General features: G+C 42.3%; 1 protein-coding gene across 4 annotated transcripts in view; it reads right to left on the minus strand.

The window, feature by feature from the left end:
* Positions 1-16019, minus strand: part of MYO3B (myosin IIIB) — a 503216-nt gene that overhangs the window by 465652 nt on the left and 21545 nt on the right. For all 4 annotated transcript variants that reach the window (XM_035304567.3, XM_035304566.3, XM_035304565.3 and 1 more), the window contains exons 2-3: positions 5749-5932; positions 4543-4677 (exon numbers count right to left, since the gene is read on the minus strand). In XM_035304567.3, coding sequence (XP_035160458.3) covers positions 4543-4677; positions 5749-5932 — 319 coding nt within the window. The remainder of the gene's footprint in view (positions 1-4542; positions 4678-5748; positions 5933-16019) is intronic.

Below are 16019 nucleotides of genomic sequence, written 5' to 3' on the forward strand. Positions count from 1 at the left end.
CTGCCAGCCACCAGATTCAAAAACAGAGGTGTATTTCCATCCCTGCAGTTCCTCCCTATGCCCTCAGCATTCAGGAAATGTGGCAGCTGAATGCATCTAGAATTTAATGAGCATTTTTCTCCAAACCAAGAAAAATAGAAAAATCATTCCACATCTATTTTCCAAAACATCGTTGAATATTGATTCAATCACAGTATGTGCATTTGCTAAGACAGCCATAATTTCAAGCAATAAAATGTTCCTTGCTCAATAAGCCATCAACTTTCTTCCACATTATTAAAGAATGGCCCATGCAACACAATCACCAGACCTGGGCTCCAACATTCAAGTAGATTCTATACCAGCATGTTGTGTTGACCTAGTCAGTTTGCAGAATTAAGAGGAATTTCTTTTTGGTGCCCTTTTGTTCAGTAGACTTTGTCTTTTAAGGGTATTGGATTCTACAGATAACATAAAGGAAAAGTCAAAGATAGTCAAAGTTACTCTAGAAAATCCTTCAGGAAGGATCATGTTGGCCACTGTCCACCTCTCAGCAGTTCCCAAACAGCACATTTTTTTCTCCTGTGTTGGACAAATCATGTTTATTTTACTGAAAGCCAGCTGACGTCACCGGCTTGCCATAAGACCAATGAAAACTATGTTACTTGAAACCCTAGAGCTTCTATCAGAGTAGAGAGATGCTTATGCAACGAGAGGGAAGTGGGCCCTGAGACTCACCTCCCATCTCAGTCTCTCTCCAGGGCACATCCTTATTAAAAGAGCCAAGAGTGGGCAGAATCGCTCCCATGCCTCAGCCTCTTAACTCCTTCTCTTTCGCTGAACACATATAGTATATGTATGTAGGATGCAGAGCTGTTCCATTTCAAAGTCTTTCCCTTCTCCAGTCTCAAGTTTTCTGTGCCTTCATCCTGGCTTCCAGCATTCCAATGTCTCTCACTCTAGAACCCACTGTCTGAGTCAGTGTTAAATGTTGCAGTGCTTTCTAACCACTTCTGGCCAATCAAAATCCACCAGTCCTATGTTTGAGTCCATCGGAGTCTGACTACGATCCTGATTTGTTAACCTGATAAACTTCAGGTTTTATCTGATACTTCATGCCATGATACTTCACGCCACAGTATCAACAGGTGAAAGTGGTTCGATGTATAACACTTGCAGTGATATTCAGGTCTAGACTATACTTTCTGGGGCCTTGGATAAAAGCAAAACCTGGACAAAGGTTGGTCCCCCTCCCTCTCTCTCTCCCTCTCCACTCCCTCTTCTTCCTCTTCCCTCCCTCCCTCCCTCTCTCCCTAGACCCCTTTTGCTTTGGCTCTATATATTAGATACTGAACTTACACCTAGATCTCTGAAAGGAAAAAAAGATGTCAAACTAATCTTATACATGGTTTAAAGAACAAAGATGTTTATTTGTTTTACTTTCCAGCCTCATTTACCAGCATTCTAAATCATTTATTTTAAGCAGAACACTTGATTCATGCTGAAATCCAGGTTCTATTTGCCAAAGGTTTTACACTAAAAGGAAAAAGAATATATAGTTCATGGCTTAGCTACCACATGTTAGGTATTTTTTCTGAGTATTGTGTTTTTCTTAAAAGTCTAATTTCTTATCATATGTATACCATTTAGGTGAAAGACAATAGGACTTATACATTTAAAAAAAATTCACTTAAAATGCATTCAGATTTTCCAAAACACTATTATGTATACATGTTTTCTCTCCACGTCTTTCCAATATAGTAGGTGTCTATCATGAAAGAGAGCGTTTGTTTGCTTTCTACTAACAATCAGTAATGAATTTCAGAAAATGACATTTTTAATTTGCTTTTGTTTTCAGAGTAGTGGTGATTTAAGGAGATTATTAATAACATTTTTCTATCCTCTAGAATTGCTCTGTGGAATAGCTTTTCACTGGTCCTTTCATCGAGTCAGGCAAACAAAGAGCAACGGCAACATAAATTTCATCTTCATATGCAAGATGAGGAGAACAATATTAAACAGATCATAATGTTTTGTATGCAAGTCCCGTAAAGCAGGCCTTTAAAGCTGCAGAGGGAGCAAAATAGGGTACTGTGTGGACTGTTGTCATCCACGTGTGTGTGTGTGTGTGTGTGTGTGTGTGTGTGGTCAGGAAGTGCTGCGATCCCAGCTAGAGACTTCACATCTGTGTTTCCATGACCAATGGATAGCATCACAGGAGCAGCTGCACGTGATGAAAGAAAATGTGTGCTGAAATGTGCTTTTCCTTCCAGTTCTGCCATGCAACCAATTATGTGACCATAGGCATGTTACTCACCTCTCTGGGCCTCTGCCCGCCATCTGAAGGCTAGGGGACTGAACAGAGAGGCTTCTGCCAGTATTAGTAGACTAGAAATTCCCGTGCTTCTCTAAGACTACTGGAGACACTGACTGCACATGATCATCCAGCAGCCTGGTTTAGACTGTCCATCCTGGGACAGAAACGACTGAGGATACCCAGCATCTCATATCACCAACTTTGGCATGGACCAAAACAACCAGCAAAAATCATAAATGACAGCATATTGTATTGCAGAGGTATGAATAATTCAGTGTCTCAGGGCAGCCCCATTATCTACCTGTGGTCACTCTGAAAAAACTAGAGACAGTTGGCAAGGGAGCATCTGCACAAGGTTCCGCTCATAGTTCTGGGCTCCTTCCCATCTTTCAAGGCCATGTGCAACCTTCCTGGCTGCTTTGGCCATACCTGAGGTACCATGCCTGATGGTCACTCTCATCAGGAAGGACATTCATTCACCAGGTGGCCTCAGGTATGAGCAGCCCACCTGCCTGCCTGGTTGCATGGAGGGAAGGCTCCTTTTTGGGCCCTCAAAAATTCCTGGAAGTTTCAGTTCTCTACATCTGATGCAGAGTCTTTTTTAGTCAGGAGTCAAAAATGAGCAGAAACTAAGGTTCCTTGGTCGCTGTACTTCTAATAGGAAGTTACACTGAAGTCTGAAACACAGAGATCTTATAGAGCTGAAGACAAATATAATCAGAGACCTCAGAAACAGTACTTTGCCATTTCCAAATAGCATTTTTAAAGAGCTTCATTGGCAGGATAAAATCCTAACATTCTTGGGGTGGGGGTTGGGGAGTTAATAAAACCCCAAAGAAGTGTGTTATATGACTTGACCAGTCAACTAAAGGAACAAAGATAATTAGAAAACCAAAATCCCTTACATCTTTAAATTCTGAGGAAGGCAACTGATGTGACAGAAATAAATTCAAACCAGTTTCCCTGCAGATTATCCCATTTGAATATAACAAATGAATTCCCCAAACACAGTTGCCATGGCAGCCAGTACATAGTATCCCAGGCTCAGGCCCTCCCAAAGCCAGAAACATGTGGACAAGAGGTATCAGACAGTGAAATGAGGGCTGGTTTCTCTCCTGGTGCTTCTTCCTTAGGGCTTCCACTTGCGTCCACACATTGCTGGGTCAACTATGTGACCTCAGGCATGGAGGCATGAGTTGGTTCAGAAGGTCAGAGCCCAGAACAAAACACTCACTAGGCCTAGTAAGAATGCAGCAATAGACCTGTCCTCATCCATTCATTCATACATCATCATTATTTTCCCTGTCATTTTAGTCTCATAGGGAATTGTATCTGTGGGGAACTGACGCTTTTGCATCCAGATGCACACATTATTCCCATTCATAATTGAAAACTGACTCTGAGAATTGCGTATGTAAGGTTTGTTGGATTAAAAAAAAAAAAAAAGCAGGACTGTAGTGGATACAGTGATGTTCCCTTCAGATTCCCTCTTCAGAGTGGAAGCTGCTAGAAATATCACCAGCTCCCAGCCCTCACCTGCACCCCTCCCCGGAGTTTGCTTCCACTTCAGAGAACAGACTCCCACAGTTATGCTCCTTCCCAAGGGTGGCATGCAGCTAATGACTGGCTGCTGTGGAGATACAGTTCAGGACAACATTCCAAAAACTTCCCAGCTCTCCATTTCCCAGAGGACCAGCTTAACTCTCTGTTATAACCATATTGCTGTTCAGTGTCTCCCTCGCCTGATCCTGCCTTCCTCACTTTTTTCTGGGTCTGTCTCTGGGAAGAACTCTCCAGCAAATTTTCCACACACAATTCTCAAAGTCAGTTTTCTGGAAACTCAATCTACAATGAGGACTGATGAACAAGAATGGGCAAATCCAAGCTTGGCAAGCCAAGTAAACCTTGGGTTAACAATTTTTCAAAATGAGTTGCAATCAATTCAGACATGTTTACAATTAAGTGTTAGGGAAGAAAATTAATTTTTTCAGTTGTATTCCTATATTCACCCTGTACTAGAATAAAAGATGATTAAACCTCTGAAGCAGAGAAACAAGAATATTTTTAGCATATGGCCTACCTGTAAGAACTGTGGGGGAGAATATCACATCTGGTGAGGTACCTGTGATATGCATGGGGGACCTACACTTCAAATGTGTGCCTTAAAACACCCTCAAGGTAATAAAGCATCTGTTGGCCCCTGGCACTATGTTCAAATCACTGGTTACCCAATGGGAGCCTCTTACCTCCAGGACCAGCCACAGCTGTCCCCCTACACAGTGATCCGCTTTGTAAAACATCCCATAAAACTTGACAACATTGGGATGATTAGGAAGGAACTGCAAAATGTTGTATTCTGCTTCAATTTCTTCATCCATGTCCTAAGCAGTGTAGAAAAATGAAAGCTGGATTAACTCTAATAAGTAAGGAAGGGTACAGATATGACATCATGCTCAAATATTTAATAAAACATATTTACTGTGGATTTTCTTTTTTTTTTTTTTTTTGAGGCGGGGTTTTGCTCTTGTTTCCCAGGCTGGAGTGCAATGGCGCGATCTCGGCTCACCGCAACCTCCGCCTCCTGGGTTCAGGCAATTCTCCTGCCTCAGCCTCCTGAGTAGCTGGGATTACAGGCACGCGCCACCATGCCCAGCTAAATTTTTGTATCTTTAGTAGAGACGGGGTTTCACCATGTTGACCTGGATGGTCTCGATCTCTTGACCTCGTGATCCACCCGCCTCGGCCTCCCAAAGTGCTGGGATTACAGGCTTGAGCCACCGCGCCCGGCCTCTTACTGTGGATTTTCAATGTCATTATCATGTCTTCAAAATACCTAACAATAGACATTCAGACATCAATCTACACCTTTTATTAGTACATTATTACATTCTATTATTACAATCTACACCTTCTATTATTGCATATTACATCAATGTTTGCGATATTCTTTTTTTCTTTAGTAATACTATAACAAATATCTTTTTTATTGAAAAGTGTCTGAATTTTCAAAGCAGTCAAGGTGAAGTTGCTTGAAGGGACCAAACACAGGATAAGACATGTAAAACCTCACTGTGCAAAAACAGCATACAGCATAAGCTCAGTGCTCTAAAATAAGATGTCAGCCTAAGATGATTGAATATCACAAATCTGGGTCACTTTGTAACTTACAGAAAGATCAGGTTTTAAGATATATTACTCTTTCCAAGAGAATAACTTCTGAAGATCTCCATGGTCCCAAACCAACACAACAATAAAATGGACAAGAAACAAAAGTCAAGGGAAGTTTTAACACCAACTGGAGTCACTTCATTCACTAAAGCTGATAAATCATGACCCATTTTGAGATTTCATGCCAGGTTCCATGAAAATTAAGCCTAAAATCAAGAAAAGGAGTTGAAAACTCTGTGTGCATAAACACCAAATTTTGGTTACAATTTACAACTGTTACTTACACTGATTGGATCCAGAATTTTCACTGCAGCCAGGCTCCCATCTCTCTTGTTAGTTACCTTGTAGACCTTGCCATAGGTACCTTTACCAATGGTCTCTATAATTTCCCAGGTGTCCGTGGGATCTGGAAGTGATTCAAGTCCAAGCATCATAGGATTATAGTGAAATAATCCATACAGATGTTTCCTGGTAAGGAGAAAAATTTGTTATGTGCAACAGATCACAGAACTGGGGGCAGTGGACTTTTGAAAAAAAAAAGATTTTTATTTATTAACCAGCAACCTTGTGTTATTTTTTATTTTCTTCCTCTATTTTAAATAATTTTTTTTTAAAAAAGAACTTGAACCTTCCTTAAGAAATGGTAATAAATGATAGCGTGGAGGAGTAACACGGCTCTGAGACATCCTGAAAACATGATTCTAAAAATGGAAATGATATACACACTGCAGGAGACAGTAAAACGGCTGAGGAGGACGTTCTGTTCATAATTGGACAGTTGTCATGATAGGCTGCTGTATGGCGGCTGCTGCCAGGGAAAGTGGCTGAAAACTGTTAAGTCTAAAACCTTCGTCCCTAGGTCGTGGTAACCTTGAGGAGGGCTCCCTGATAGCCACAGGAAGCTAATCCCCAACATCTGTGTACAAAGTCTGGGCTGCTAAGGACGAGGTTTGGTACGTGTACCAAACACCAGTCAATGTAAAACACCTATTGCTGCAAAGGTCTTGGGGCCTGCAAACAGCTACACTCAGACCTTATCCATACAGTAATACCTAGTGTGGGAATCACACTGAGGGGTTAACCAGGAGCAGCAAATTCACTTTGCCTTAGTTAGCCGTACTCTCTATTTAATAAGGACACCGATTTGGGGTTTAAATATGAACAGCAAGCGTGGCAGGCAAAGTCACCCAAAACTGATTCCATGAAAAAGCCTCTCCAAGTTCAGTTGCTCTCAGACTGGGTGAGAGATCCCAACTCTGGTCTGCTTCTAAACCCCAGGGGAGGGACAATCAGGCTCCAGAAACAAGAGCGACCATATCCACTCCCCACACTGTGGCTTAGTGTCCACCCAGGGTGAGCACTGCTGAGTCAGGTGGGGCATTCCAATTTGCACTTCTAATTCTAGTTATTTTCTACACTGAATTCTCCCAAAGCAAAGCCTTTCAACCAGGCACAAAAATTCACACTTCTTTTTTTACCCTGATGACCGTATTTCAAAAATACTGAACACCATTACGATCAAAACACAAAAACAACAACAAAGGGGCCTACAACCAGTACAGGACCCTAAGGGCCCAGGCAAAGCCTACTATGGGCTGAGGCAGTGATTCTCAGCTGGTCAAACAACTCCTGCCTTTCATGTGCTGGTTCCAAGATTCTCAGGAACTGCAAGCTTTCCTCCTATCCAATGTTTTATAAAGTCAATCTTTTTCACCACATGCTTCACATTTTTGCCATATCTGTCTATCATCGTGCTATTTGTTACTAAATACTTGTAAATTATTTGCTTTTTCACTTAAATAAATGTCTTTTAAAGGTACTTTATAGTATTATCCTAAATGTAAAACCGGTATCATTTATCATATATCAAAATTAACTGCAGAAAGAGGATTAAAAACACTAAAGAATTATTCAAGTCCAGCCAGATACTGCTGCCCCCGGGCTCCAGCCTAAGGTTACTCTTTTTCTTAAAAGGGGAGAGATCATTTAGTGATGGAGAGGAATGAAATGCTGGCAAAAACTTTTCCCTTGATGTAATCAGAGGACCTGAAAGAGAATTAATTAGCAAAGGAATAACTTGGTCATGGTATGATTCAGTATTCTTTACTGCGAGATCCCCAAAACCTCTTGACGACCTGAGAACACTGCACCAAGCCTGGCTTTTATAAGAGCAAAAAGTAGAACCAGCTGGGGGTGCTTGCTGGTCAAGGCCAGACAGGCTGGGGAAAGCACCAAAGAGAGACTCCATCAGCCTAAATGTCAATACCTTACACTTACAATGTGGCCCCTGTTCCCCGTCAGCAGGGACACCTGCATCTGGCCTTAGCACCAGAACGCAACAGTGCTCAAGCCAAACTGCCTGCAAAAGGCTGGGGGCCCTGCCCCAGCCAGTGTGAGATTTGGACTGGTTACTCATCTTGTAAGCCTCAGTTTCTCTACCTGGATCATGGGGCAGCTGCTGCTAGCTACTTCACAGAGCAGCTATTAAGATAACAGAATCTAGGAAGCATAATGGGAGCCCAGTAAGTATCATCTGTCATCACAGACAGCACAGCAACAATATCTGCCTCAGAACAGGTGAGGCTTAACAAACACTTCCCCTTTTTGTTTTATGTCACTTTTACCCACAAACTAAATGAGTTTTGCTCCAGTCAGTTATTAGTTTCAGACACATGGCTGAATTAGTCTGAATCCAGCTACCAAATTCCACTGTGTTCAAAGAAATTAAAACACAGAATGTGGCAGCAGGAGAGAAACTTGGAGGCCACTGAATCAAAACTCTTGCTAAATTGATCTCATTAGCATGTAGACATATAAGCAGAGAGAAGTGGTGCAGTTCTGGCTGAGATGGTCTGGGAAACCAAGCACCTGCCCTGTGCCCTCCATGGGACCCTGATAGGGTGATCAACCATCCTGCTTTGCCTCAAGCTGCTTTTGAACTGAACCACCTTGCTAAACCTCTCAGAACATGGCAAACTGGGACAATTTGGACATAAGAAAACCATCAATTAAGCACCCCCACCCCCACCTCACACCCCCTGTTATGGGCTGAATTACGTCCCCTCTCCAAATTCATATGTTGAAGTTCTAACCCCCCAGTACTTCAGAATGTGACTTTATTTGGAGACTTAGCCTTTAAAGTGGTATTAAGGTAAAATGAGATCATATGGGGAGGCCCTAATCCAATACAACTGGTCCTTATAAGAAAAGCAGATAAAGGCACAGACACAGGGAAGACCAAAGACCTGGAAGCTAAGTGCCCTACAGACCCACTGAACAGCAATCTCTGCTCCCTCTAAATGAGAAAAACTCACTCAGAGGGTCCAGCTACAGACGGCACCAATGATGGGTGAGCAGAAGGCACACCAATCAGGTTCTACCCCCATGTCCATCACATACTCTCTGGGCATGCACAGACAAGGTTAACTAAAGGTGCAACAGAGCAGATGCACTGCATAACAGCATTGCCTGGCTTCTGTCTTTAAAATCAATACTTGACACTATAAACTCTCTGAGGATCGATTAAACGGTCATCGCAAACAGTAGCTGCTTATACAGCCCTATAAAGTGGTGATAATGTGGTCTTGGGAGGCAGCTGGAGCAGCCCTTTTGACAGCCAAAATGCTGCTCCTGGCCAATGTGTTAATCTTGAGGGTAGACTGAACTTCTGCCTATGTCTGTGTTTGTGGCATGGCAGAGCTGGAGCATCATGGAAGTAGTCAGGGTTGACCCAAGAAAGGGTTAGCAGCAGTTTGGAGAGGGACAATACCTGGAAACCTCAGAACTCTGTGGGACCCTTGAAGTCCCTGAAGAGGCACTTGGTCTTCTTAAAGTCCCCAAAAATGGGGGCTTCAGGCATTTATTTAGACATGAAGAAAATAGAGAACTCAGGAGACTAGAAAATTCAGGTTACTCAGGTTACAGGTTCTGTATTCATTGAAAGACAAATGGAAGGACTAGGTCTACCTAGGCAGAGGTGGACAAGGGCACCTGTCCGTGGGGGAGGCTCATGTAGTCTGCAAACCAATCAGAAGTCTTACTGGCCCGGATGTGTCTGTGTGTGCAGCTCTTCTAAAATAAAGATCTGATCAACACAGTTTGTTGTTGCATGTGGTAGTACTCGGAAGTCAGTGCCACAAATGGATTTCTCATCAAAGTGCCTACTCTCTCAGAGCAAGATTCTGATGTCCCCCATACTCCTGTGTCATCCAAACCCTTCCACTACCAGGAATGCCAAGTTATTAGCAGGGCTAAGAGGATATCACCTAGGAAAGATATTCCTGGTTAGTGTTCGCCTATCTTTAATCACACATCACCAAATATCTAGGAAATACCCAAACTTCTCATTACTTAGGCCACTATCAGATGATAGGTGGATAGATAGGTAGGTGATAATTTTTTGAGAGTCTCACCCTGTTGCCCAGGCTGGAGTGCAGCTGAACAATCTCAGCTCACTGCAATCTCCACCTCCTGAGTTCCAGCAATTCTCCTAACTCAGCCTCCCTAGTAGCTGGGACTACAGGTGGGCACCACCATGCCCAGCTAATTTTTGTATTTTTAGTAGTGATGGGTTTTCACCATGTAGGCCAGGCAGGTCTTGAACTCCTGACCTCAGGTAATCCACCCACCTTGGCCTCCCAAAGTGCTGGGGTTACAGGCATGAGCCACCACACCCGGCCTAATATATAATTTAGTAGAATACTTTATCCTTGTGGTACCTTAGAAGTTAAAAACAATTGTCATTTGCTTGCCTTTATTTTTCTTTCTTTTTAGGAAACAAACTAAAGGGCAGAGGCTGTATCTCTATGGCTCTTGACAAGAACAGATGCACTTAGCATGACCTCTGTTTGAGATTAACAACAAAGGGGCTGCTCTTGCACCACCAGAGAACAGCTGAGCTCCAAATCCACCCCCACTCCCACCCCAAGAGAGTGGTGACTTGCCCACATTTAAACATCACACTGTAATGAGTAGTTTCACATATGGCTGTAAACTAATGCCCCAGGCATTGCTTTATCTTACTAGGATTGAATGTCTACAGACTTCTATAGGAGTTTGGTTTCAATGATCAGCAGAGGACATACTTAAAAAAAAAATAAGCCATGAAATATTCTGTGGTTCAGTTTTATCAAACATTACACTATAGAGATTTTCACTCTAGATTTCTAGCATTCACAAAAAAAGATAGAACATCGAACATTATGCTTCTTCACTCAAGAACACCTAAGAAATAGAGTTGCCAAAAAAATTAAACCCGAATCTGATCAGGCTTCTAGATGGCCAATTTACAGGAAAAACAAAGGACAGAGCAACATGTTAAACACCATGAGGTCCATAAGCAAAAACCAGACTGTAAGAAACTCTCCAAGACCAATGACTCTATTTCTTCAGCAAATAAATGACAAATAAAAATAAATAAGTTGAAAAGCATAACCTTCGGACTGAAAGAAGCGAAAGAAGCTTAAAATACATATCAAGTGTGAAATAAAGCATGGATTCACACCATCAAGTTAAAAATTGTAACATTCATGAGATTAGAACACTGACTTGTTATCTGATATCAAGAAAGTATTGTTAATTATGTTTTAGATGTGATAATGATACAGACAGGAGGTAGGGAAATACCTAAATACCTAAATACTGTATTTGGAGACTTAGCCTTTAAAGTGGTATTATGTTTTAGGGAAACATAATACCAGGAAACCAGGGCCATAAATGAGAACAGTTATCCCTGTTTTCCTGCCCAAGTGTTGCCATTTTGTCCCACCTCACTCATCCTATTTTGTGCCCAGATAAACTCTAGACCTGAGCTGGCAAAGCAGCAGCTGAACATTGACAGAAGAAGCAACTGAACACTGGACACTATGAATAGATGTGGCTTAACTTCAGATTGCATGACTATGGAGAGGAGCTCAGCTGCAGGGGGCTGGGCTTCAGGGAAAGATCACCTGCTCCATCCCCTTTCTAGCTCCGTTTCTGCTGAGAGCCACTTACACTACTTAATAAAATCCTCCCCATTCAACACCTTTCAAAACTTTTGTGTGACCTGATTCTTCCCGGACTCTGGACAATAATTCAGGATGCACTGGGTACAGGAACCCCAAAAGGCTATCACATTGACTCTTCACTGAACCCAAAAAGGCTGTCACATTGACTGTACACTTAAGCTGTCCATGGGCCACAAAGCTAAAAGAGCATTAATTGTAACACACCTCTAGACACTGCCATGGGGCCGGAATGCAAAAGTACTTGCCCTGACCCAGGCATCCACATGCTCCTTCCCATGAGGGGCTGAGCCCCGTGGGTTCCAGTGAGTGAAGTTTGTTGCTGCCAGTGCTGAAGTGGCTAGCTGGTCTCACAGCCAGTGCACTCTAGTTCCCACCTGTGAAAGGATCAAGGGAACTTGACCTTTCATCTCAATAACTGTATTTGTGGTTATGTTTTTTAAAAGTGTCCTTGAGTCGGGCACAGTTGCTCACGCCTGTCATCCCAGCACTTTGGGAGGCTGAGGCAGGTGGATCACGAGGTCAGGAGTTTGAGACCAGTCTGGCCAATATCCTGAAACCCTGTCTCTACTAAAAATACAAAAAAGTAGCCTTGTGTGGTGGTGTGCGCCTGTAATCCCAGCTACTTGGCAGGCTGAGGCAGAAGAATCACGTGAACCCTGGAGGCGGCGGTTGCAGTGAACCGAGATCGCTTCCTTGCACTCCAGCCCAGGCAACAGTGCAAGACTCCTTCTCTAAATAAATAAAATAAAATAATAAAAGTGTCCTCATCTTTTAGCAATACATACTGAAATGCTATGTCGGGAATAACATAGAAAAGAAGAAAACAACAATGGATACATATGAAACAAGACTGATCATGGGAGGATAATTACTGAAGCTGAGTATATGGGATTGCATGATTATGCTCTGTACACTTTTGTATATTTTTCCATTTCCGTAAGAAAGTTTTTTAAAAAATATGTGTAGTTAATGTGTAACAGTGTATATTCCGGTATTCATACATGAGGGGATTCCCCTCTCCCTGAAGCATTTCCCCACCATCACCCTGAGACTACTTTAAAAAGTCCAAGTCTATGTGGGTGAGCACTTTACTTGTGTAATAAACAGTAAACCACTAACATAAGACCAACAAAAAACAACCAGGTATTTGTCTCGTATTTATTCTTTTTAATTCTCACTCTATGTTAGATAACTTAAGTGAAAAGGAATAAATTTAAAACACTCACACTCATAATGTTAGAAATTCACCTTCCCAATCCACCTCTTGCTTACTGAGATACAGTCAGTCCCACAATACGGCTGCTGTCCCAGCCCAAACTGCCACTAAATGCAGAGCTGTAGTTACAAAAAACTACTGAACGGTACAAGGAAAAGCAATAGTCAGAAGAACGCAAATGACTTTCTTCTTCCCATCCAACTCTTGTTCCTTCCTCCTAAAGGAGGAAAAGAGAAAGAATATCAACATGCAGAAACTGAGATGAACAAAACTACTCATCACTACAAAGCTCTGTGATCTTTCTCATCTTGTTCCTGAAAAAAAAAACTGCCCCCTGGCACGAAGCTATGTCTGCCCAAGGCTAAACAGAGCCACATAAGAGAAGAGAGAAATATGCATTAACTAGCTGGGTGGACTGCCCTTAAGCACCCAGTGAAAGACCTGAAGGGAAAATGAAGAATAGTTTAAGGTGGGCCTTGAGGATAGCAATAAAAGGAATCAAAAATGAAATTTCGCATGGTGCCTTTAAAACTGATGTGTTTAATGAAGAAGGGGGAAAAAAAAAAAACCAAAGGAGAAAGGTGCTCCTGATAAATTTCTGATCATTCACTTGTATTTTTTCAGAGGCCCGAGGGGCTTATTTCCCACATTAGGTCAAAAACAATAGAAGAGCTCAATTCTTCATGGTTGCAGTGAGCACTAAACACACTCAGTCTGTTGTGTGCCTGATTCTCCCACATCTAACTGCTCATTCCTTGCTGCTTTGCCCAACACCTCTTAAGATTAATCAGAAATGATATTTTTTCAAGGTTATTGTACCCCATCTACCCTTCTTTCAATAACAGGTCATAAAGTAGCCAAAATTACCATAACATGTAATTTATGCATTCAGTAAATAATAAGTGCCAATTACATTCAAGCTAAACTAGGTTCCACAAGAAATATAAGGAAGAAGAAGAAACTGAGTTCTGCTCTGGAGCTTCCAACTTTGTTTCAAAAATTTTTATGACTTTCGAGGTGAGATGGCAAAGTGAAGTCAAGTATCTCCTTTCCCTAAAACCAAATGAATAAACAACACTACCATGGAAACTTGAAATCCAGCAAACAAAACAAAATATGCTAGCAGTAATCAAACAAAAGAAGGGATTTAACTTCATGCCATAATCTTTGAAGAGTAGCATTCAGTGAAAGTGAGAGGTAATAGATCCTAAGAATCACTGCTCAAGCAGTTCACTGTCTCTCTTTTCTCCCAGAGTGTGATGGGATTTGGGAGACCATGAAGAAACAAACACTGAAAACTCTCAGCAACACTCCCTGTGACTGCCTGATGGGTTCTTCCTGCCTGCTGCACAAACAAAATCAACTCATGGCATTGCAGTAAAAGTTTAACTGACATGAGGCCAGCCACACTATGTGAAAGATGGAGTTATTACTCAAATCATTCTCCTTGAAAGGTTGGAGATTAGGGATTTTACAAAGGCAGTTAGAAGGAAGCGGTGGGAGTGGGGAGGCACTGGGCACTTGCTTCTGATTGGTTGGGTCAGAGATGAAATCATAGGGAGTTGAAGCTGTCCTCTTGCTGAGTTGCTGTTGGGTGGGGCCACAGAAGGAGTTGGCCATCAAGGTGGAGCTAGGTGTCAGACATGGTCAAAAAAAAAAAACCTGAAAAGACCAATCCCTAGGTTCAAAAATAGTGATGTTATCTGCAGGAGTAATTGGGGAAGTTGCATCTCTTGTGACATCTGAAATAATGGCTGACAACCATGTATGTCTACATCTTAGCAGAATTCAGGCTCCTTTGCTTCTCCTAGCCTGGTGCTCTCTCATTAGCTTTGCAAAGACAGCTGAGTTTGGGGGAAGGGTTATTATCATTCAAGCTATAAACTAAATGTCTCCTAAAGTTAATGTCTCCCCAGGAATAAATGAAGGCAGCTTGAAGGCTAAAGGCACTAGAGGAGTTGGCTAGATCAAATCTCCCCCACTGCCATCATTTTCTCACTGACAATTTTTGCAAAGGCAGTTTCATCTCTAGTTAGAGAAAAATTGACAGAGAAGGTGAGTTAGCAGCAGGAAAATGAGTCTAGATTCATTCTTTTATACATTCAATAAGAATTTACTAAGAACTTTTTACATGTATTACTTAACACTAGGCTTTTTTTTTTTTTTGAGACAGATTCTTACTATGTCACCCAAGCTGGAGTGCAGTGGTGTGATCATGGCTAACTGTAGCCTCAACCTCCTGGCCTCAAGTTATCACCCTATCTCAGCCTCCAAAGTATTAATAGCTGGGACCACAAGCACGTGCTACCACATCCAGCTAATGTTTTTTGGTAGGGCGGTGGGTAAAGACAGCGTCTTGCTGTGTTGCCCACATTAGTCTCAAACTCCTGGGTTAAAGTGATCCTCCTGACTCAGCTTCCGAAACTGCTGGGATTACCGACATGAGCCACCATGCCTGCCAAATACTAGGCTCTTAAAAGGAAGTAGGAGAAATAATCAGGCTCTATTCTAAAAAGAGGAACATTTCCAAAGCCATGCTGTAGGAGTTGCCTCCTATCAGGTGGAATGACCCTAACACAGCACATTCAATGACTTTTCAGAGAGAAGAGTAAAGCTGATATCCATCAACTGTGACTGCCCTTAACACTCAGAAACCCATAGATCTGAGGGAAAAATAAACAACTCTCAGAAAAACAAATATTTCCTGATGAAATCCCTGAACATCAAGGTAGAGAAAGAATTTTTTAGGTGTGTGTGTGTGATGGTTAATATTAAGTGTCAACTTGCTTGGATTAAAAGATGCAAATTATTGTTCTTGGTGAAACAGGAGAGTTCCCTGACTCCTCTCACAGGATATGCAACAGGGGTGTGGCTTGACTGTTTGGCTGTGTACCTCCTCAAACCCCTTATGGGAGGGGGAGCACATAAATGGTCAGGTGCAGGATCTGGAGTGAGTGCCTTGGGAGCTCCTGACCAACACTAGCACCTAAGGGTGGGTACCTAAGACTCCCAAAGCCCAAGTGGGCATGTGTTACAGTGTACTCTTTTAGCTTTGCCGTCCACAGATGGCTTAAGTGTTAACCAGCTCAGTGCTCTCTTGGTACCCAGGTTCTTGTCCAGCATTCAGGAAGAATCAGGTCACACAGACTTGAAGATGGTAAATGCGGGGATTTACTGAGTGGTGGAGGTGGCACTCAGTAGGATGGATGGGGAGCTGGAAAGGGAATGGGGTGGGAAGATGATCTTCCTCTGGAGCTTGGATGTCCAGCAGCAGATCTCCTCTCCAACCACCCCAGCTGAATTTTTCTTGGTGTTCAGAAGCTCCTTTTCT

This window comes from Callithrix jacchus, chromosome 6, assembly GCF_049354715.1.
Source record: "Callithrix jacchus isolate 240 chromosome 6, calJac240_pri, whole genome shotgun sequence".
NCBI classification, from domain to species: domain Eukaryota; kingdom Metazoa; phylum Chordata; class Mammalia; order Primates; family Cebidae; genus Callithrix; species Callithrix jacchus.